Source organism: Bos taurus, chromosome X (genome assembly GCF_002263795.3).
Source record: "Bos taurus isolate L1 Dominette 01449 registration number 42190680 breed Hereford chromosome X, ARS-UCD2.0, whole genome shotgun sequence".
In the NCBI taxonomy this organism is placed as follows: domain Eukaryota; kingdom Metazoa; phylum Chordata; class Mammalia; order Artiodactyla; family Bovidae; genus Bos; species Bos taurus.
This window is the reverse complement of record NC_037357.1, coordinates 125755487-125780362: the sequence shown is the minus strand read 5'-3', so window position 1 is coordinate 125780362 and position 24876 is coordinate 125755487. Positions and strand designations below refer to the sequence as shown.

General features: G+C 41.8%; 1 protein-coding gene and 1 pseudogene across 2 annotated transcripts in view; one reads left to right on the top strand and one right to left on the bottom strand.

The window, feature by feature from the left end:
• Positions 1-24876, top strand: part of NHS (NHS actin remodeling regulator) — a 345329-nt gene that overhangs the window by 315158 nt on the left and 5295 nt on the right. Inside the window, exons 4-8 of one of the 2 annotated variants that reach the window (XM_005228397.5) lie at positions 13609-13671; positions 15667-15859; positions 18345-18476; positions 19912-22878; positions 23411-23537. In XM_005228397.5, coding sequence (XP_005228454.1) covers positions 13609-13671; positions 15667-15859; positions 18345-18476; positions 19912-22878; positions 23411-23537 — 3482 coding nt within the window. The remainder of the gene's footprint in view (positions 1-13608; positions 13672-15666; positions 15860-18344; positions 18477-19911; positions 22879-23410; positions 23538-24876) is intronic. The other variant, NM_001205728.1, reaches the window with a different exon arrangement.
• LOC132344365 (calcineurin B homologous protein 1-like) lies at positions 535-1207 on the bottom strand (annotated as a pseudogene).

Sequence of the window (24876 nt, the reverse complement as noted above, 5' to 3'; positions counted from 1 at the left end):
CCCAGAATGCTCCTGGGGAGACAACGTCCCAGAGCCTCATTTATGAGCAAAGGTAAATAAAAGCTGCCATGCCACAGAAGCATCCTGTCAAGTTAGACATATATTTAAGAGAGGAGATTTGGAGGCATGACAAAGGGCATGCAGACTGAAAGATCAAGGCAATGGATGACTGGGTGACAGAGAAACAGGAAGCAAAGGCCACATGGAAAAGGCCAAAGTTGCATGCTGAGGAGGGACAGTGGGGTAGCTACGGTCTGTATCAGTAACAGAGATCACCTGGCTGCTTCTTGGCTTGAGTCGCTCTCTCAGTTTCTCAGACTGGATGGATGTGTAGCATTCAGCAGCATAACTGGGGGACGGTGGTGATATTTATAAAGGGGGAACTGGTGAATGGATACTGAACAGGAATGAACTGGGTGTGCCGTTCTGGAATGCACCATGTACACCAAAGGGAGGTTGCCGTATTATCTTGGATAGATAACAGGGGAGAGGGAGGGCTGGGAGACAGGAGGACTCTCACGTCCAGTTCTTAGATACTAGAGAGCAGGGAACAGTCTGGTCTTGGCCTTTTAGTCAAGAAATTGGATGCTCACTTTCTGCTTGCCAGTTCACCTTCTCCAAAGCCTCAACAAATTCTTCAAAAGATATGGCACCATCCCTCTCTAGATCAGCCTCCTGAATGGTCCTGTCTGTGATGCCACCCAGCTGCTCATCCGAGACATTCACTCCAGCCATCATGCAAAGAACCTGGAATAGCTCATTGTGGAAGATTTTGTCATTTTTATCCAAATCATATAGTCGAAAAGCAAAGTACAGTTTGTTGCTTCGACTGTTAAGTGGTTCTGGTCCATTCTTATCTTTGCACTTTGCACTATCTTCAGTGGGTCAGAAGTGAGCCAAAGATTTTATGAAGCCATGGAAGCCTGCCTGATCTTTTCCGTCTGGAAAGAAGCCGCTGATGAGCCAGTCCCCAAGTGGCTTGATGACAAGTCCTGGAATCCACTGGAAATCTTCCCAGCTGAGGGTCCCATTCTCACTTTTGTCCAGGCTGGTGAACTGGCTGTAGAGGTAGATGATTTGATTGTGGGAGAAGCAGGTCTCTGTCTTGATCCTCCTCAAGCTCTTCCCTCCACAGTGACATGGAAGCCTGAGACCCCATTCGCACATGACAGCTCCTCAGGGAGCCCCCACACCTTTAGAAACAGTGTAGACTAAAGACAAAAGGAATTGTACACAAATATTATACTTTAGTTGGTAAATTTTTTCTTTACAAGAGAACGAGTTAGAAATTCTGAAACTACTTTTTGTGTATACTAGGATTGAACAAATACTTTGTGGATGATTAGTCACCTTTGGAGAAAGGAGTTCCAAATAAGGAAAGAGGGACATCAAGAATCAATCCCTTGGTGTTAGGTTAGAATCTAAAGTACCACTATAAATTCATACATGTATTTTCACACACACACACATATGCAGGTAGTTAGGCACAAAATATGTGCACATATGCATTTATGAGTATTCAAACGTACTTCCTAGCTCTGTCATCTGAGAGTGCCTTAGAAGCAATGACACTCTGGTAACATTTAAGCATATCTAGTGCCTAGAACTTGCTTCTAAATACCACTCTGTAATAAAAAGAAACCAGGACTCCTTTCCAGGACTGGGCTGGGGAAAATAGAATACAAGCTTGGAATATCTTGAGAGGCCAGAAAGCAAGAAAGTACTAAAATAATAATAATGCCATGTGAAAAAGGCATAGGAACCAACTTGAAGGAGCTCCCAATGGCCAAATCTGGGACAGTAAAATAATGATAGTAATAGATTATAAGACACAGCATAAAAGAAATATCCAGGAGTCTATACTGACATAAGTAAACTGGGATAAGTAAATAAATACATTGGGGTGAGTAGCTATTCCTTACAGAAGGATTCTAACTAATAAATATAGAAATAGTGATGGAAGGTGTTTTAAATCACCGTTTAGCCAAATGTGACAGCAAAATTTTTTACAGGCAATATGTATGGATGTAAGAGTTGGACTATAAAGAAAGCTGAGTGCTGAAGAATAGGTGCTTTTGAACTGTGGTGTTGGAGAAGACTCTTGAGAGTCCCTTGGACTGCAAGGAAATCCAACCAGTCCATCCTAAAGGAGATCAGTCCTGGGTGTTCATGGGAAGGACTGATGTTGAGGCTGAAACTCCAATACTTTGGCCACCTCATGTGAAGAGCTGACTCATTGGAAAAGACCCTGATGCTGGGAGGGATTGAGGGCAGGAGGAGAAGGGGAGGACAGAGGATGAGATGGTTGGATGGCATCATCAACTCGATGGACGTGGGTTTGGGTGGACTCCGGGAGTTGGTGATGGACGGGGAGGCCTGGTGTACTGCAGTTCATGGGGTTGCAAAGAGTCAGACACAACTGAGCGACTGAACTGAACTGAATCACTGGATGCTAAAATAGTTGGGTTATTGTGCTGAGAAACAGGATACTTGCATAGTTTCAAAGTTTCTCCCCACAAGATACTTGTTGATTATAAAGAGAAAATAGTAACTTGAGCTGCAAATATTGGGCAGACACAGTCTTAACCCAGGGATCAAAGTTAACATCAGCAGTAAAAAGGCATGCCTCTGCATGAATCCCCTGACAGGAAGCACTGAGATAACACTTCTGTGGGGTTCTTGCCAAAAATTAGTAACTTCAGTCTAATCACAAGACAGTGTCCAACTTGAAGGACATTCTAGAAAATAACTGGCCAGTACTCTTCACAAATATTAAGGTCACGGAAGGCAAAGACTGAGGGACTATAACAAACTGAAGGAGACTAAGGAGATTTGACAACTAAACCCAATGCGAGATCCTGGATTGAATCCTGGACCAGAGAAATGACATTATTGGGAAAATTGATAGAATCCAAACAAGGTTACTGTATCAGTTAATAGTATTTATCAGTGTTAATTTCCTGGTTTCAATAAGTATACTATGGTTATGTGAGATGTTAACATTAGGAAAACCTAGATAAGGATTACATGTACTCTATTTCTTGGTGACTTCCCTGTTAAGTTTAAAATTATTTCAAAATATAAAGTTAAAAATAAATGTATACTCTTAGCCATAGATATTTCACAGTTGAGACCTACACCCCAATGCCTATGACACATATATGGCTTCAGGAAAAGGTAAGTTCAACCAGGAAATGCTTAGTACACAGTTTATTTACTTTAAATAGCAAAATTTAGATGGCCACAAAAATCTCTCAGATGATGAGAAGTTGCCATGGTATATGACACTTTGGCCCCTAATGTACCATCATGGCATAGATTCCCATTTCAGAGTGTGGAGTCAGTTTGTCAGAGCAGTTCAGTCTGATCCCTTGCTGAATGCTTATCTGTTCTCATCAGTCAAGACCCCTGGTCCAGGCTCAGATCTGCACACACTTGGAATGTTCACATATTCTTCCTCTATACAAACTTAACGCAGGCATTCCCAAGAAGGTTACAACATTCTTTCCCACATAGTCCCTGCCGCCCCAGCTGATCAAAGTCAGCATTTGAGCTGAACAGTCTATTGCTGCATTTGGCCTGCAGTCAAGTCTCCAGGACTCTTGGAGTCTAAGTTCCTGCTTAGATTCTGCTGTCTAGATAGACAGGCATGGAAGTCACTCTTCTGCAAATGTGGGAAGAGGCTCCAGCAGTCTCACCAAGCGTCCCTCTTCAAGCCTCCCCAGCGATGCAGAGCATGATGTCAAATGGTCTCTGTGGTATGGGATGGAGATGCTTGCTATGAGATGGCAGAGGTTTATCAGGTTCCAGAGAAACAATGAAACCTAAATCCTTATCATCAGGGTTGACAGTTAACTTATTCCAATCATGTTCACAGTAATATTCTTTGTCAGACTTGATACAATGAACCAGGAAAGAACATCAGAGATTCTTTGTCATTTCATAGCCTGATAGTAGTTTCCTTACTTACCACACTGTGGCATCTAGGGATATTAAAAATAAGAATCTGTCAAATCCTACTTTTCTTCTTACTAAGGGGGTGCATTTGAAAGACGGGGGCATTCCAACAGGCTTATTCAGAAGTAAACGGAGGACATCATTCCAATTCTGGCCCACGCCCCTTTGGTCGTAGTCCAAAGCTATAAATGATAACCATATTTATTCTTCCTTTTTTTATCAAGAAGAAAAAAATCAGCCTTATCAGAAGGCAGCTTCTGAGAAAAACTCATCTAGCTCACAGAAGAATTAGAAGGCTGAGAATGGAGTTTTGAGCCATAAGAGATTAAAGACCAGAGTTAGCAGGAGGGTTGTTTTCAATACTATTTACCTGCCCTGGTGATAAAGAGGTACATGCTGCTTCACCCTCTCCCCCATCCCCAACTCTGTCTTCTCTTATCCAGTCTCTCCCTTCCTTCCCTTTATTCATGCATTCACATTGGGGATTTCAGTATTCTACTGGTTTGTAAGAGTTGGGACTAAGAAATGCTACCACGCCTTTCCTTTTCTATAAAAGAATTACACATACCACAGTGTCCTAGACAAGTCTTGTTTTGCTTTTACAAAATATCTTCATAGTTTTGCAAGCTTTCTCAGAAGTATTCTGTTGTTTTATGACCTGTCTCAATAAGGTACTGTCCGTAGAAGTCAAGTCTGTCTTGCTTCAGCTTAGGTATTTCCCTTTATCTCATCTAGTTTGCTCCTTTAAACCAGTTAACAAAAATTTCTAACTTTGGCATGAGAACCTTTGACATACAAATTCTTTCCTAAACCTAAGCCTTCTATTCCTCCATTCTGCCTAAAGAAATAATTTCAAATCCTTAATCCAGCTACTCTCCAGCCTCTGTACAATCTGGTCCTAACCTACCTTTCCAGATGGATTTCCCACAGATCCTTCATGCAGACCAAACTCCATGTGCTTCTCTAGAAAATATCCTGCACTCTCAAAGCAATATTGCCACTTGGAATGCCCTCTCCCCTACTGTAGCCTCTTATTTATTCCTTCACTTTGAAGTAAGTACTAGGAGGATACAAAAATGAATGAAACATAATCTCTGCCATCGAAAGTGCATGACTACTAGAGGAAATTATATGGTATTGAATGTCAGGTGTTAATACCTAACTGGTGTAGGGTGTTAGAATGGAGTAAATTGTTAGGATTAAACTTCACAGTAAAGGAGCATTTGAGAAGACCTTGAAGGATGGGGTGCAATTTTGAAAAGGATTACAGGCTGAGGAAACCACAAGGGCGAGCACACGGAGGCAGGAGAAAACGGAGTGTGTATACATGTATTTTGAAAGTTTGGTGTGGCTGCAGTGGTTCAACAGACCAGATCCTGAAGGATCTTGTGTGTCAGACTAAAAAGTTTGAATGTATTCCATAGGCAAGGGAAATTATCGAAAGGCTCTGGGCATAGAAATAACATGATCACAAATAGCAGTGCTTTATGAAGATACGAGGCTAGGTATGTACAGGATTAATTTCCTCCATTTCTAGAGCCTCGTTCATAGTATCCCAGGGAGAGAAAAGCCTGGCTTGAGTTTCAAATCTAAGACTGGAGGAGTGGTGATGCCTCTCACACTCTCCTCTTCACTCACCTGTTTAGTCTTCACAGCAGGTAGACAGATTTGGGAAACTGGCTGTAAGTAGTTTGTGACTTTGTAGCTGCTATTCCAATATGGTATTTTTCTTGGAGCATGTTCACACAGCACCTGGCATGTGGAGTGACCCCAGCAAATACTTTTTTCCTCTATACCCATTTTCAAGGGCCATTAGAAGCAGTTAGCTTTTGACATTATGTTGGCTCCCCTGCTCTCCGCCACAAACTGCGGAAAGCATTAAAATCTTGACATCCCATGGAACATCACACTTGTTCATATTTTCCTCCTTTGACTGAGGAACTGGAAGTAGCAAGTACTTCAGAGGCTTCAGACATCAGCAAGCCAGGAGCCAATGCTAGGTACCTTATCAGTCAAGGTCCAGTCAGGAAAACAGAAAGCACACAGTTATTTTAAAAGAGAGAAGGTATTATAAGACTGGCATGGCAAATGGGAAACTGAGGTGACACAGAGACAGTAACTGCAGAAAGCGGCTGACACTCTGAGGGCAAAAGCTAAGAGGGAGCAGCTGGCACAGAAATGTTTGCAGAGTCCTGGCAGTACCAGTGCAGTGTGTGGAAGGATAGGCTTGGAACTGACAGACACAGCTTAAGAGCCAGCACGATAGCTAAGGACAGCATTAGCCAATGAGTCTGGTTTATATTAAATATTGTGAGTAACAAAGAAAATTCCCTGTTGCAGACTTTAGTTTCTTTCTTTGTAAAACATTACCCTGGCTGTGGAACAGCCAATAAAATTACTTGTTTGTACACATCATTACAGAACATTCTCAGGTTGACATTCTCTTGCATGCCTGAGACATTTCATTGTTCAAAGTATAAGCAGACAATAAGATATTAATACTACTCGCAATAAAAAGGAACAAATTGCTGATAATACAATAACTTGGCTGGATCTCAAAGGCATAATGGGTGAGTGAAAGAAGCCAGTCTCAAAAGGTATGACCCATTTATATGACACTTTCAGAAAGACAAAACCATAGTAATGGATGACAGATGAGTGGTTGCCAGGGGTAGGAGTGGGGGGACTTTGCTGGGATGATGGAAATGTTCTGAATCCTAAGTGTGCTAGGATTACAGCAGTCCATGCATGTGATAACATTCATAGAGCTGGAATTTGAAAAGAGCCAATTAAAAAAAGGAGGAACTTCCCTCGTGGTCCGGTGGTTAAGATACCCTGCTTCCACTGCAGGGCAGGCCTGGGTTCGATCCCTGCCCAAGCAACTAGATTCTGCATGCCACATGATGTGGCCAGACAGTTTTTTTTTTTTTTAAAGAAAAAAAGAGGGGGAGGGGTAAAGAAGCAACATGCATAGCTTGTGTGCGAGAAGGTTGGCTTTTTTTTTATTTTGCTGTGGTAAAGTCAAATAGCACCCTACCCAGCTTTTGCCTGAGTCACAAGGGGCACGTGTCCCTCAGCAGGAGACCAGATGCGCAAAAGCTCTTCAGTCAGTGGGGCTGAGGCAACTGAAGCCCCGGCTCAGCCTCAACCTTGGAGCCCCCAGCCAAGGGCCGGGCACAGAGGGTGAGGGTGGAACCGCCTCACACTTGAGGGCTGTGCTGAGTCTCATGCTGCCAGCTCCTATGGTCTGGGGAAGTTATTTGTGCTATTTGCAGCACTTCAAAGCCTGGCCTGCTTCTCCCCCACTCATATCTTTATTTGGTGCAAGCGACCTTTGAGGATTGATGCTAAGTGGCCCTGGGCAGTGACCCCACCAATTGGCAAAGCTAGCCACCAGGGAGAAAGAAGGTCCTCACTGGCAGTAACCTCACAGTGACTGTAGTCTGGTGAGCCTTGTTTTGTGCTCTTCTGGACAGGCCAGAGCACTTCCTGTGAATAAATAACAGAGCAGCGCTGGGAACTGTGCCCCGCCTCCCCCAGTCTCCCCGTAGCCTTCTTTTCCATCCATGAGAATACTTTCCACATATGCTTCAAAATATAATTTTAATGTGCTCTGTACATTTAAATTACTTCATTAATATGATTCCATTAAACAAAGGATTGTTGAACTTTAAAATACACGTCATTTTGCATTCCATCACACTGAGAATTTTTGTTCAGTTCTAGCTGAGATCATGGAGAAGGCAATGGCATCCCACTCCAGTACTCTTGCCTGGAAAATCCCACAGATGGAGGAGCCTGGTAGGCTGTAGTCCATGGGGTCGCTAAAAGTCGGACACGACTGAGTGACTTCCCTTTCACTTTTCACTTTCATGCATTGGAGCAGGAAATGGCAACCCACTCCAGTGTTCTTGCCTGGAGAATCCCAGGGACAGGGGAGCCTGGTGGGCTGCCGTCTATGGGGTTGCACAGAGTCGGACACAACTGAAGCTACTTAGCAGCAGCAGCAGCAGCTGAGATCAAAAGGAGAGCGATTCTCTGTGGTTCCACAGGGTCTTTCAGGAGGCCTCTCTGAGGGTGAAAAATGCACCACTGCTATTGCCACTGCCGTTCAAGCTCTGCTCACTAGGAGCGGATCTCATACACAAACTGTCTATCAATCTATCAATGGTATGTGATTCAAAAGTGAATGAGCAGGTACTCTTTTGTATCTGGCTTCTTTCACTCCACATGCTTTTTTGGAGGTCAATATTATGTGTATCAATAGCATGCTCTTGTTTATTACTGTATAGTATTCCATGGTATGAATATAGTACTCCACAACTTGTTTATCCATACTGCTGTTGGTAGTTATTTCTAGTTAGGGGTTTTGGGGGGCTTTTATGAAAAAACGTATTATACATATCTCTGTGAAAGGCTTTTTGTGGACACTCATATTTCACACTTCCATATACTTAAAGAGAGAATTAAAAGGTAGACACAGTCTGCAAATAAACACTGGAGAGGGTGTGGAAAAAAAGGGAACCCTCCTACAATGTTGGTGGGAATGTAACTTGCTGCAGCCCACTATAGAGGACAGTATGGAGGTTCCTTAAAAAACTAAAAACAGAGCTACCATATGATCTAGCAATCCCACTTCTGGGCATATATCTGAAGAAAACTCTAATTCCAAAAGATACATGTACCCCAGTGTTTATAGCAGCACTATTCACAATAGCCAAGACATGGAATCAACCTAAATGTCCATCAACAGATGAATGGAGAAAGATGTGGTATGCACACACATGTACACACACAATATGGAACGATGGAATAGTACTCAGCCATTACAAAAGTGAGATGCTGTCATCTGCAGTAACATGGATGGACCCAGAGATTATTACACTAGGTTTACACTAAGTAAATAAGTCAGACAGAGAAAGACAAATGCTATATGATATCATTTATATGTGGAATCTAAAAAATAATACAGATAAACTTATTTACAAAGCAGAAACAAAATTCACAGACATAGAAAACAAACTTATGATTACCAAAGGGGAAATCAGAGGGAGGGATAAATTAGGAGTATGGGATTAACAGATACACAGCCTTATATATAAAATAGATTTTAAAAAAACACAAGGATTTACTGTACAGCACAGAAAACTATATTCAGTATCTTGTAATAACCTATGATATAAAATAATATGAAAAGGAATGTATTTGTGTATAACTGGATCACTTTGCTATACATCTGAAACTAACAGTATTGTAAATCTACTACAATGTTTTAAAAGTAAAAAAAAAAAATTTTAAAGGTGGACACTTGTTTAAGTTCATGTGTTTAAGTTCAGACACTACTAGTCTCTGAAGTGGCTACACCACTTTCAATTCTCCCCAGCAATTTTTGAGAGTTTGAGTTGCTTTACATCTTTGCCAACACTTGGTATTATTAATCTTTTACATTTTAGCCCCTAGTATATCACTGTGGTTTTCACTTGAATCTTCCTGATGAGAAATGATACTGAGTGCCTTTGCATTTGCATATTGGCCTTTTGTAAAGTGCTTCTCAGGAGAATTGAGGAAGTGGTGGTGCCAATATCAGGGAACAGAAATAAACGTATGACTGGGAAAAGCAGACATAACAAGGATAAGGCCATTTTTCCCAGTGTGAATATTTGTACATGTGCTTTAAATAGACATTAGTGTATAGAGTGGTTAAAAGAAGAACTCAATAGGCATCTATTCCTAAATATCTTCCTCTTAGCCTACAAACCACTGTCCAGAATTCTGCTTGAGAGATTTCTTTCTTTGGGTTTATCACCAGGAGTTCTCAGCATGGAGATGTGAGCTCGTCTGTGGGCTTCTCTCCAGCTTCACAACTGACCAGGAGAGTGATGTGAAGGCTTTGGGTATGTGAGGTGCTGCATTCAGGCCCGCTGGGGAAGTATGAAGGCCTTGCTTTGCCTGGTAGAGTGTGATTATGAGGGAGAGACCAGGAAAGGGACAGGGAGAGCCTGCGATGGGCCCTAGACTTTGACTTACCTCATCCTTTTGTTTTCCCCATGGTTGTACACTTTGGTAAAGGTTGGAGTTGAGAAGAGAGGAAAGAGAGCAACACAGTATGAGTTTAACATGATGTTATTAAACATTCTGGGAAGATAGGAGGCCAGTGTCAGCCAGCAGGAGACTTTGGGACAGTCTCAAGGGAATAACAATGCTGTGTAATTGTAGCAGCGAGAGTCATATGTGAAGAAGGTATGCCAGACACCTTTAAGCCTTTCAGAAAGATCACAGCACTTCCTATTTGTGTACAACACATACACACACTCCAGTGAAGAAAAATCTGAGGCAGACAAGTTCCCCTCTATCTCACAGACAGGCCATACTCCGTGCAGAAATGCAGACTCAGTCTAAGGACAACAAGCCCCAGGGCAGGATGTGAATAAGATTTCAGATCACCTTACCTCACTAGGAGCCCAGAGTGGCTTGCAGTGGACAGTTTTGCTGTATTCAAATGTGCCGCAGCATTGATTCTCTAGTAAACATTTCTCGTGTTTAAGACAGCATGATAGTAATAAATCAGCTCTGAAAGTTGACTTCTATAAATGCCATGTGGTATCGGTTAGATCACAAACCAAAGCCAATTTTTCAAAACATTTCCTGCTGGAATACCCACAGCATTTTAACAGATGTCTTCTGGAAAGTTTTGAAGCAAAACAAGCCCCCATGAGCATATAAAATAAAACTGAAAAGAAAGTAAACTGTGGGTAGATTGTTTTTTTCTTTTGGCAGTAACAGAAAGATAGGAGAAAGTCTTGAGATCTTTGGAGAAATACTTGTTCATAGCCATGAAAGTGTAGAAATGAACTTTTTCTCACACACACCCCACAAGAGAAATTGGGGTTTTGGAAAATATTCTTTCATTATTCACGAAAAATATTTCTTTGACAGCTGTTGAGTATGATGTCTGTTATTTCTTATTCTGAACACTGGTTACAACTCCAGCTCTTATTGAAGCAATTCCACAGGAACCCAGGGAAAGGGTCTGAGGCTGTAACTGATGGGGCCAGCAGGGACAGAAATGCAGCAAAAGCATCAGAGAAGCATCTTTTGTCAGGGACAAGATGACTGGTGGTGGCTGATTCTAAAATGGTGCAACACGGAGTCTGAGGCCTCTCAAACTTAGTGGGAAAGCCACAGTGGAAGCCTGCAAAAGGAAGGGGAAACACTGTATGAACTACTGTATTTGCCATAGAAAAACCTAATCAGAAATAATCCAAATGATTTTAATTCCTTTGACCAAATACCCAAGAAAGAGGAAGGTCTAAAATATTATGCTAAGGCAATTACTAAGTCATGGCGAGAATATAACCACAGCCCATGTGAATATTATGAACTAAAATACTCTACATAGACAGACCATCATCTGCAGGGCCTTGCATGCTTGTGTCTAGGTGGTGGAACCAAAGAACACAATCCTTACACACACAAGCTCAAGAGTACCTAGTTTCAGCCCTCGCAAGCTGGAGGCTGGAGCTACTATCAAAGGAATAGATCATACACCTGAAAACTAATACAATATTGTAAATACTGCAGTTTAAAAAAAGAGTGGAGAGGCTGATTAGCTGAGAAGGAATCTTCTGTGGAGTATAACCCATGGAAACCTCGATTGGTGGCCAGAACTGAACAGTCAGAGCTCTCTCTGGACGTTCCATCCTTAGTCATTCCCAGGTGTCACCTCATGCTTGTTTAATGGGATGGGGGCGTTTCTCAAACAGCTGAGAAATAAAAATCACTCCTCATCCTTCATTCCCGGAAAAAAAATATTCAACAGGAAAACTAAGGAGATTTAAGACAAACTACCAAAATTACTCTATTATTATTAATCACTAATATATTTTCTGCCCTGCTGCTTCCTGCTGTGTAATTTTTTGAAATCCTTTCATGAGCACTTTTGGTTTGGTTTCTTGCAAACAGGTTCGATTTCCATGTAGGTTTTGCATTCAGGTTCCTTTTTTCCTGCTTCCATGAGTTCTCTGTTTTGCACACTCCAGTGTCTTACTTGAGACCTGCATGTCACTACCTATGATTGATTCTTATGATAGAGGCCAGTTAGTCTCTGTCCACATACACCACATCTTCAAAACAGTTGCTTTCAATGAGGGAGCCATGGACTCCACAAAACTATGTCCTTAAATAAGGTCTAGAGCAAAGTTAACTGGGCAGGAGGAGATGGCTTTTGCTTTGCTTAGAAGTTAATGAGCAACCCTGTCAGTTAAAATTTACAAACTTAGAATAGAATTAGACCTGGAGTGTTCCTCCCCTCCGAAACACGTCTACCACAGGCTCAAGAACTAGAACTGCGTACACCAATGCTAAGCCTCTGATGAAACCAAGAGTTGTTTGTGGTTTTCTCTATTTTTCGCCTATTTGCCTTAAGATGGTAAGTACCCTTGGAGTCTGTGGTGTCTGCTTCCTTCTGAGATATTGAACATGACCCTGACTTTATTTGGGTTTCCCATCACTGTTAAGACACAAAGAGCTGGTATCATTCAAATACACAAATAATTTGTTGAGCTCTTACAAATGAGGAGGCATTTTGCTGGCATCATGGATAACTGAAAGAAAAGTTAAATATGGCGCCTGACCTCTAGGAATTAGTAACCTTAATAGATGAAAAGACACATCCAGAGATAATTCATGTTACATTAAAGCAATATTGTATGCCAAATGCTGCACTAGAGGGCTAATTGAATCCAAAGCTAACATGGTTCAGAGTTTAAAAGAGTTTCACTGTCCTTCTCAGTAGATCTTGAAAGGGGGATTCTGGTTACTAGATTGTTCTAACAGGATTGCCTATGTGATTTGTGGGGTCCAGTGCAAAATGAAAATACAAGGGCTCATTACTCAAAAACTTAGAATTTCAAGATAGCAACAGCATTAAACCAAGAATGGAGTCCTTCTGAGTGTGGGGTCCTATATGACTGCACAGGTCACATGCCTGTGAAACTGGCCTTGTCTTCAAATACAGTCTATGAATATGAGGAAGAGGCAAATTTTGAGGAGTCCAGTGGAGGAAATTATACACAAGACATTTTCTTCCAAACAGTTCACAGGAAAATAAACTCACTCTAAGAAAATAACTTGGTCTTTCCCAAATTAGCAAGTGGGACTGGGATCTAAAAGGTATCAAATTACAGTGTACAAAGATAATTTCACAGCTACTTCATAGCTACAAAGTGAGGATAATAATAATAGGTAATAGTATCCGATAGCTAACATGTAGAACTTATTAAGTGCCATGATTCTTCTAAGCCTATTACATATATTTACTCATTTAACTCTCAAAATGGCCCTAAAAGGCAGATACTATTCTTTTCCTACCTTAAGGATGAGAAAACTGACCTTAGTGCTCCTGGTCACACAGCAAATAAGAGGTAGAACCAGGATTCGAACTCAGTCTAGCTCCAGAATTTGTGCTCTTAACCACACCATGCTGCTTCTTATAAAACAATGATGCATTCAGAAAGAAGGAAGGAAGGAAAGAAGTTATCCTGGTATATTCATTCATTCATATCATAGATTTGGCTTAACCGGACTGTGTGTTGTGTGCATATTTTTAATTTTCTCTCTTTTTTTTTTTTTTTTTGCATTTCATGTTCATAGTTTAACAGCACCCGTTCGCCCTCCCCCACTGAATGTTGCCACATGACCCCATGGAGTAGAAAGGTACTGGTTTTGAGAACATTCCGTCACAGCCTATCCCATTCTCTCTATACACTGTCATTTTCTTCTCTCTTTCTTTATGGAAAACTCTGTTATTTCTAACTAACCAACAGGTATTCCTTTAAATCAGTTTAAAGAGTAGTATTTCCCTAACTTGAATTAAATAAAATATAAAGCAGACAGTAATGTCATTGGCTGTTCTATGCCTCTCCCTCCCCCAGTTGCATGAAGGCTCTGTTCAAAGCCTCACCTAATGACATTCCTGGACTTTGTAGTTCAGAGAAAGGAAATTTCAGCTTGCCCTATATTTATCAGAACTGTAAAGGTTCAGCTTCTCAAATCAAAAGAGAACAGGACAAAAGGATTCTCTGGCAGCCAATTGTCCCTGTCACCGTTAAATACAAAGTGCTTTTGGCTGCTGGTCAGAGACTGTAGTCAGGTCACTATTCCTTCTTTGTTTCCCAGTCCATTGTTATTCAAGGAAGGAATCTCCTACATAATGTGGCCTCTGGTGTGTGTGTGTGGCGGGGGTGTCTCTCCAGCTCCTGCTCTCTCCCCCTCTCTGTCTCTCTTTCTGCACGCACCAAACTTTTTTTTTTCCTTTTTGGAAGTTACCTAGGAAACAAAGTCTTTTGTGCTCCAACTTTATTTGAGCTATTCGCTTCGCTGGGAATCTGCACAAAAGCTGAAGAGAGAAAGAAGGTTGCAATGTTTTGCTAACAAACGTTCATGGCGAACACATTTTTGTCAAGGGGGTAATCATATCCTGTTGGGTGTGTTGGGGGGCTTTGCAGATACCTCTGACAAGGTAAGCAAATGCTGGGGGTTAATTTAAAATAAGTGGCTCTGGAATCTTCTCTTTAAGGGGACTTGAGGACAGTTCACTTGACGATATGTGCAATCCTCTGAGTCAACAGGGTGTGATGCTTCCAAATGTGAGGATGAGAATTTATTGAATGATCCTGATTTTTAGCACAGAGTATTATTAAAACATAACTGGAGTAAGAGGGGAAAATGCTTATTTTATACAGCCACCTTCCTGCCAATTGTGGAAAGAAAGAAAACTAGGTTCAGTGGTGAAAACAGTCTTTTAATAATCTGGTTTAGAAGCCCAACCCTGAAATCTAACTTGGGATGAAGCCTTTTTAAAAATCTGGGCTAGGAGCCCAACCCTGAAATAAAAGTTAGACAATATTAGTATCAATCAAAGGTTTGGATGGAGAATTTTCAAACATCACATGGAAGTCAAGGCCTTTAAATACACAGCTGGAAGAAAAGCTTCACATACAAAGGTGAAGGAAAATAAGACTGTTTTACTCTTCCGAATCTGAAGAGGAAACCCACTTGAGTCTTTCCCTCCAATAACAGAATTTGTATTTTCCACTATCAATGGTGGGAGGAAGTTCTTCACTTTTGTTTTTCCATGTGTATAGTGTTGGAAAACTGCATTTTAAAATATCATTCACAAATGCTATCGTCCTGCAGTAAAATTAACTCCTCATATTTGAATCTGGCCTCTCAGATTAGCTCAGCTCATCCTTCTGGTGATGTGTTCTGGAATGTCTCCTGACTCCAGGCTTTCTGGCCACTTTTCCAAACCTTTTCAAGGGCATCTAAATCATCCTCTGTCTGTGATCCTAGTCACCTAGAGCTTTCAAGAGTTTGAGTAAGAATTTATGGGGAGACAGATATCCAGAAAGTGAGACTCACATCTTTCTTCAGTTTCAAGTTTGGGGATTTCTGGCTACCTGGTGTCTCCTCTTAATTCCCTTTGACCTGAAAAGCATGTTTAGCCGATTTTTTTTTTTCCTTTGTGTTGTTTGACTGTTGAAATTATAACTTTCAATTTGTTGTGCTTACTAACTATGCCTAGGAATTCTTCGTTTGACCTGAAAGCTTATTTCTGACCTCATTTTTCTTAACTAAACTCTGAAATTCCTTATATGTGTGTCTGTGTATAAACTCTGAGAGCTGAGTCTGAACGTACTTTGTTTGCAGTCCCATCCCCCAGAGGATGAAGATACAGATGTCATGTTAGGGCAAAGGCCGAAAAACCCAGTACACAATATCCCCTCCACACTGGACAAGCAGACCAACTGGAGCAAAGCGCTGCCTCTCCCGACGCCAGAGGAAAAGATGAAACAAGATGCCCAAGTGATTTCTTCCTGCATTATTCCCATCAACGTCACTGGTATTGCTCTGTTCGTTTCCTTTGGGGCAGTCGGGTCAGAATATTCAGTGTATTAAATATGGTCAAAGCCTGTACTGGTGGGAGTACCAGTTAAGAATACCACTTTGTAAACAAATAATACCTTTTTCATCAGGACGCAACCCAGAAGATGTTCAATATGCTTTTGTCAGGTTTTGAACATCAATTTGCATATGTTCTGCTGGGCTGCTTGTTATGTAAATGATAGACAGTTTTTTTCTGGGGAAAAAAAAAGTCACCAAATAGCTCTCTGGCCAGAGCTGACTGAAATAATGGAGAAAGCGGCAGTGATTAATCGTATGGTAATGATGCGGGGCACTGCCAGAGAGAGCAGCAAGCCCCAGATTTCTAAAACTGCAAGTAATGATCCTATAGATCAACTATAAAACCTTACTTTCATGCTTCCTTGGATGGAGGTAGGCTTGTTTAAAAGTTCATTTAGACTTCTGCACTGCTTTTACTGATTTTTGACCTAAAAATACATGGATTCATAGATGAAGGCTGAATTCTGCTCTAAACCCAGCAAGCCTGTCTTCTGTTCACCCTCTGCTTTCCTCCTCCTGTGTACTGAAAATTGGGATATTAGTCTAAGTCAAAGGCAAGCCTGTGTGGACTTTTCTTGGAAAGTTTATTGGCAGCAATTGAAAAATTCAGAATTGGTGATTTTCCAATGTGGTAACCTTAGCTGTAAGCAAAATGTTGCTGTAAAACAATCTCACTTTCAAAGATGGAAATTAAATGATCTATCCATTGGGGTTTCTTTAAGCATCTCTAATAGTTAAATTCTAACTTACGTTGAGAAGCTCAAAATGGCCATTTTATGACTGACTTCCATCCTGGTAACATGTAATAACTGAAGATTTTATGTTGTTCAGGATGCATTTTGGACATGGCCATTACTAACCTCACTCAAATTTCTCTCATATAAAGTGGGGAGCAAATGATGACCAGGTATCAGGGTGGATACTGTTTTCTTCCTGACAAGTAGGAGTTCTAGTTGATTGGCTGATTGTGAGCTGGGAGTTAATTTTCCTGATGACCTATTCAACTTGTAGGATAAATTATCCTAGAGGTGTACACTTTATCTGATCTCCATAATCTAAATGAGATGGCTGTCAAAATTGATCATTTTGGCATCCTCTTATTCAGTTCTGGAAACATCTGATTATTAGCAGCACCTGCTTTCTTCATGGCACTGTAAGTAAAATTTTGTTTTCAAATTTAGTCCTTTGATTATAGGTCTTGTGATTCAGGAAAATGAAAGATCTTTCCTTCTGCTTTATTTCAGGAACTCTCAGGCTCAAGCCTAGATTATATGTTGATTTAAAGAACTTTAATGAGAAAGTTGTCAATTATGTCCATATGACACAAAATATCTATGTCTGTAATGTAATTATTATGATTAGAAGGAAGGATTTTAATCTCTGGTTGGAACTAAAAAAGGAAAATTTCATTAGTATGAATTATCTGATAGCATTTGAAATTATTCATCATATGATATCTCATTCAGATTTTTCAACATGAGTTCTAGAAACTGTTATTACTATGAAGCTAAGCAGAACTCAAACCATTTCATTACATAACTGAACAAAGGTTTAACAGACCATCCTGCCCCATGTTCAACAATCAGGATACATGAAGAGGCAACCAGATTCCAAAGCACTTTTGGCATATGGCAGTTCAAGTTCCTCACCTCCTGCATCATTCTAGTTTTGAAAGGGCTGCATTAGTGTGTCAAGAGACCATGGAAAGAGCAACTAATGAGAATCATGGTTTGCTCCCTGTATTTACAGAAGAAAACAGACACATGTGTAAAGACTGGGAATTCCAGCTTTACTGACAGTTGGTACAGAAGGTAGGTCCACTTAAGTGAAGAAGTGGGGACTGCCTTGTATGTTTTATTGATGAGACATTGTTGCTAGACCAAAAGGTGTCCAATTTAGGTAGCAGAAGAAATAGGCAGTTACATGATGATTTTAAAAACACATCTCTAGGTTGTTGTTTTCCTCACAGGTGGTGATGGTGGTGTGTGTGTATATGTGTGAGAGAGAGACAGAGACAGACAGACAGGTGGTATATTTGTCTGTCTGTGCTATGCAAAGATATCCACTTCAGAAAGCCCAGAAAGAGACCAGTAAGTAACTAAAGGTTGTAGAAGTCCTTAAGGAGCCATTTCTGTGTGAGAGTGATTCTTTGATGTTATTTTTCTCTCCTCTGTCTTTTGATTTTCCTTCTTGGCTTGTTACTTTTGGCAGTGCAGCTATTGTGGCGAGCTGCATTTAGAAGTAAAGCTTAATGTACTACAGCATAATTTAAATAAGAGCTGAATAAGGGCTCCCTTATATTTGTTTACAGGCTTAATCCAAACTCTTCCTTCCTTCCAATCAATAAATATCATTGTGTTTCAAGCAAATAAAAATTTGTTTGCCATTCCTAAAGGCTAATGAGACCTATTTGTGGGTTGCAGGAGTCGGTTTTGACAGAGAGGCTAGTATACGCTGCTCTCTTGTTCATTCACAATCTGTGCTACAGCGGAGACGAAAACTGAGGAGGAGGAAAACCATTTCGGGTATCCCCAGAAGAGTCCAACAAGAAATAGGTGTGGTATAAAACTGTTAATGAAACATTCTGTCGGGTGCCAATTATATGGACACATAATGGAAGCCGGCCTTTAACCAGCTTCCTTAAAATCATCAACTATTATTGTAACTCACAGAGGTTTTGAAATGATGTGTACTTGTTTGGTGTTCAGTAAGCCAGGTAGTATTACTTTTTAAATTTGCATTCTTGACTGTGAAAGCTTGACTTTATGGATTTACTCATATATGCATTGGAAAAGACCCTGATGCTGGGAGGGATTGGCGGCAGAAGGAGAAGGGGACGACAGAGGATGAGATGTCTGGATGGCATCACCGACTCGATGCACATGAATTTGGGTGGACTCTGGGAGTTGGTGATGGACAGGGAGGCCTGGTGTGCTGCAGTTCATGGGGTCGCAAAGAGTTGGACACGACTGAGCAGCTGAACTGAACTGAACTGAGGTAGCACTAGTGGTAAAGAACCCACCTGCCAATGCAGGAGACATAAGAGATGCGGGTTTGATCCTGGGTCAGGAAGATCCCCTGGAGGAGGGCATGGAAACCCACTCCAGTATTCTTGCCTGGAGAATCCCATGGACAGAGGAGCCTGGCAGGCTATAGTCTATGGGGTCACAAAGAGTCAGATGCGACTGAGTGAATTAGCATCACAGCATGCACATTCAGATTTTATGGCTGAAATATAGTATTTTGCTAACTTGTAAAAATATTCTGAAGGTAGAAATTAAGCAAAACAAGATTCAGTGAAAGACTCTTTTAGAAAAGTATAGATTTGTCTGAAGAGAGATATACTCTATGACATTAATTATTTTAAAAGGTAAAGTTTAAGCATATTCATATATTGAATATTGATAACATGATACCCTTGGTTACAGTTTTTCTATTTTTTTTGTTCAATGTACTAAAGATATCTCTTCCTATAATTTTAAAAATTATTATGATAGTATCTCTTGTATATAAGATTATATCATAATGAATTCTATGATTTTTATTTCATTATGCTTATATCAAGAAATAAAAGTGTATAGTGGCCAAAAAAACAAGATGTATTTTACTTAAAAAATATTAGACCTACTGGGGTAAAGTAATTTGATCGTGAAGAGAGAGAATTCACAAGAGATATAAATACTTATCTTCTCTTGGTGTATATACATATATACATACAGTGTGTATTTCTGTGTATATATATATAGAGAGAGAGAATCAGAGAGGCAAAGGGACAGAGAGAGACTGCCCAAAGCATTGTAACTTTCTCCTCGTTTTATACACTGATTTTTTTTTTCCTGTAAGAAAAACTTCAACATACTAGCATCCAAACTTGTGGACAGCTCCCAGAATGTCTGTTCATCTGCTGATGCATAAAGTATCTCACTCCCAGAATGTCTGTTCATCTGCTGATGCATAAAGTATCTCACTGTGCCTTTCCATGTGCCCTAGATTCTGATGAATCACCCGTGGCCAGGGAAAGGAATGTGATTGTGCACACAAATCCAGACCCTTCCAACACTGTCAACAGGAGATCTGGAACCAGGGACTCGGAGTGCCAAACTGAGGATATTCTGATTGCTGCTCCATCCAGAAGAAGAATCAGAGCTCAAAGAGGTCAAAGCATTGCAGCTTCCCTTTCTCATTCTGCTGGCAACATTTCTGCACTGGCAGACAAAGGTGACACCGTGTTTACTACTGCAGTGAGCAGCCGCACGAGATCTCGGAGCCTTCCCAGGGAGGGCAACAGAGGTGGGGATGCTGAGCCCAAAGTTGGTGCTAAACCCTCAGCATATGAAGAGGGGGAGCCTTTCGTGGGAGACCAAGAAAGAACCCTTACCGATTGCAGTGAGGCCCCCAACAGCCCCAGTGCACAGGAGCACCAGCCTGCTTTGAGCCTGGCCTGTTCTCAACATCTTCACAGCCCCCAGCACAAGTTAAATGAGAGAGGGAGGTCACGTCTGTCCCGGATGGCTGCCGATTCTGGCAGCTGCGACATCTCCTCCAACTCAGACACCTTTGGGAGCCCCATCCACTGCATTTCCACAGCTGGCGTCCTCCTCAGCAGCCACATGGACCAGAAAGATGACCACCAGTCATCCAGTGGCAACTGGAGCGGGAGCAGCTCCACATGCCCCTCACAGACCTCAGAGACAATCCCTCCTGCAGCTTCGCCTCCCCTCACTGGCTCTTCACACTGTGACTCGGAGTTGTCACTCAACACGGCCCCTCATGCTAATGAGGACACCAGTGTCTTCGTGACAGAGCAGTACAACGACCAATTGGAGAAAGTGAGAGGCCACCGGACAAACTCCTTTACCTCCACGGTGGCAGACCTGTTGGATGACCCCAACAATAGCAACACGAGTGACAGCGAGTGGAATTACCTACACCATCATCACGACGCCTCCTGCCGCCAGGATTTTAGTCCTGAGCGTCCCAAGGCAGACAGCCTGGGCTGCCCAAGCTTCACAAGCATGGCCACTTATGACAGCTTTCTGGAAAAGTCTCCGTCGGACAAAGCTGACACCAGTTCTCACTTTTCAGTGGACACAGAAGGATACTACACCTCCATGCACTTTGACTGTGGTCTCAAAGGCAGTAAGAATTATGTCTGTCACTATGCAGCCCTGGGCCCGGAGAACAGCCAGGGCATTGGGGTTCCTCCTGCACTTTCAGACTGTGCCTGGCAGGACTACTTAGACCACAGGAGGCAGGGGAGACCAAGCATCTCTTTCAGGAAACCAAAGGCAAAGCCAACTCCACCTAAACGTAGCTCATCATTGAGGAAGTCTGATGGAAATGCGGACACTTCTGAGAAGAAAGAACCAAAGACAAGCAGTGGCCAGCTCCTGCCTCACAGTTCCAGGGAAATGAAGCTGCCTCTCGATTTCTCCAACACACCTTCTCTAATGGAAAATGCCAATCTTCCCACCAAGCCAGAACCTTCGTGGATGAACCAGAATGAACATGGTATTAAGGAACCTCAGTTAGACACTCCAGATGTTCCACCATTCAAAGATGAAGGTGCTGAATCAACTCACTATGCAGACCTCTGGCTTCTAAATGACTTGAAAACAAATGACCCTTACAGATCTTTATCGAATTCAAGCACTGCTACAGGTACCACTGTTATCGAATGCATTAAATCTCCAGAGAGTTCTGAATCCCAAACATCCCAGTCAGAATCTAGAGCCACCACCCCCTCCCTTCCTTCTGTCGACAATGAGTTTAAACTGGCTTCACCAGAAAAGCTGGCTGGCCTGGCATCTCCATCAAGTGGCTACTCCAGCCAGTCTGAAACGCCAACATCCTCTTTCCCTACTGCTTTCTTTTCTGGCCCACTGTCTCCTGGAGGCAGCAAAAGAAAGCCGAAAGTCCCAGAAAGGAAATCTTCCCTCCAGCAACCCTCTTTGAAAGATGGCGCTCTGTCACTAAGTAAAGATCTGGAACTTCCAATTATACCTCCTACCCATCTTGACCTAAGTGCTCTTCATAATGTCTTGAACAAACCATTCCACCACCGCCACCCACTACACGTCTTCAGTCATAATAAGCAGAACACAGTAGGAGAAACTCTGAGGTCCAATCCTCCACCGTCTCTTGCAATTACACCCACGGTCCTGAAATCAGTTAACCTTAGGTCCATCAGTAAATCTGAAGAAGTTAAGCAAAAAGAAGGCAACAACACAGATCTCCCCTACCTGGAGGAAAGCACTCTCACCACAGGTAAGATTAGGCCACACGTGATTAAGAAATCATTACCATGTCAGTACACCACTGAAGACACCATCCTGTCCTTTTTAGACTCCTCTGCAGTTGAGATGGGACCAGATAAACTACAGTTAGAAAAAAAACATACTTTTGATGTGAAGCATCATTGTGATCCAGAAACAGTAACCTCAGCTGGTAGCAATCTTCTAGATTCAAGTGTCACAAGAGACCAAATGCATATGGAGAGTGAGCCTGTTTCAGAAAACAAACCAAGTAAAAGTTGTGACTTTCTCACGGAAGGCTTTCAGAGGGTCTCTGCTGCTCGCCCAAATGATTCAGATGGTAAGACACTGCAATATGGAGCTGGTCCGGATGGAGCCCTAGCGCAGGTCCAGAAGTTGTCTTTTGTAGATCGCGAGGAAGCTGCACCCCCAGAGTCTGTGGATGTGCTCACACCTCAGTCAGACTCTCCAACTCGAGTCACAGACATAGGCTATCAACTTAAGCCTCAACTTGGGATGAGCCACCACCATGACAAAGTGCCTGGGAATATCAGCTCTGAAGCAGAGATATCAACTATAAATCCATGCCCTGAAAAGTGTTCTGAGCAGGAAAATATTGCTTCAGGGATTTCAGCCAAAAGTGCCTCTGATAACAGCGGAGCAGAGGAGACCCAAGGAAGTGTGGATGAGGTTTCACTGAAAGGTCAGTTGTTGACACCTTTGTCACAATGGAAAGGTGTCTCTTGGCACTTCCTGAAGTGTTCTTTCTTCTCTTCCCCATAATACAGTACAGCCCTGGGTATTGCTTTCCCTCCTCCTTTTTTTAAAATATAAATTTATTTATTTTAATTGGAGGCAAATTACTTTACAATATTGTATTGGTTTGTAGCAATACTCATATCAGATAAAATAGACTTTAAAACAAAGGCTGTGAAAAGAGACAAAGAAGAACACTACATAATGATCAAAGGATCAATCCAAGAAGAAGATATAACAATTATAAATATATATGCACCCAACATAGGAGCACCACAATATGTAAGACAAATCCCTCCTCCTTTTTAACTTACTAAAACAATTACGATCAAAGCTTTTGTTACGGAGGGACTAAGTGATAGCTCTTTCATTGTAAAAATGGCAGCCAGGTAACTGCTGTTTATTGTTCCCCAAGTGAGTGAAGCCCAGCAATGTGCCAGGTGACTTCTTCCTAAAGATGCTTTTGTTCTTAATTTAAGAATCGTCACCGAGTGATGACTCTGTGATCTCACCATTAAGTGAAGACTCTCAGGCTGAAGCAGAAAGTGTGTTCGTGTCTCCCAACAAACCTCGAACAACTGAGGATTTGTTTGCAGTTATTCACAGGTGAGGCAACGACACCAAAGGTTTCGCTTCTGATGATGCTTCTCATCAAATGCAAATATGGAAAAGCCTTGGGTACTAGTAATACATTCCTCAAAAAACACAAGGAAAAAAATTATTTTTCCAAATCAAATTGATAGACTTATATTCAAGATGAGAAATATGTGGCTTTATATGTAGTAAGGTAGAATTCAATTGAGAGACTTTCCTAAGAACTGCTGAGGGAAGCTGTTTTTTCCCCCAGAGGAAAGACATTCTGGAACAAGTTTTTATTTGAAAGCAATTTGTGGTCAAGTAACTTAAGAGTGAAAACTCAAACTCTAGTGTAATCCCTGACTTTTAAATAATTTATTAACCTAAAAAACATGCTCAAAGCTATAACCCTACACTAGCAGAGGTAAGTTGACTCACTACACAGAGCCCCAGATTTAAAACAAGACAGTGTAGAAACCTGCCCATTTCACAGTCCACAACAACTAATCATTACTCTCTTTTCCCCCTCTCTTCCTAAAACTTTCTTTAATAACACTGGCCTTCTCTAGATTTAATGCTCCATACCAGGCTCCTCCATCCCAGTGTTCTTGCCTGGAGAATCCCAGGGACTGAGGAGCCTGGTGGGCTGCTGTCTATGGGGTCGCAGAGAGTCAGACATGACTGAAGCGACTTAGCAGCAGCAGCAGCAGCAGCATCCCATGAATAGGGGATGTCCTCTGGGCTGCTTCCATGCTGATCATTCACATTCTCTCATCAGTCCCCGCACCCCTGTGATCAGAGCCCCTATTTGCAAGAACACTCCTTACAAGCTGTGACCAAAGAACAGAGCAGGAACTAGCCCTTGGAAACTGAGCCCGTATCAGACTGAGCTGTCCAGAGCATGCCTACTCCTTTCACAGCTGCGACTGCCTACTTCACTAGGTCTCAGTGACCTAGATGCGGCTCCCAAGGGACAAAACTTGGGGACTGTCTTGTCTTCCTCATGGAGTTATACTGTGAAGCAAGTTCTTCTCAAGTAGCTTACCACTGTTTTTTTCCCCAGGATCATACCTCCTAGGGAAACTCATGTTTTCTCTTCATGTGGTTCTCTCATAAAGAAGGAGCACTGCTCACAAGCACATTCTGTGTAGACCTTAGCAGGCTCACCTTTCTATTCGGAGAATGAAGAATCATTATTTTTCTTTGTCCCCAGTTACATTCCCCTCACCCGCTTTTATCCCCAACCTTAGGACAAGTTATTAAATGCTATGTGAGTTAAAGAACCAATGCTAGTGTCTAGAAGAGTGGACAGAATGTAAGGAGTAGAGTCAGAAAGATATGGAATTGAAACCCAATGCTGCCACTTATC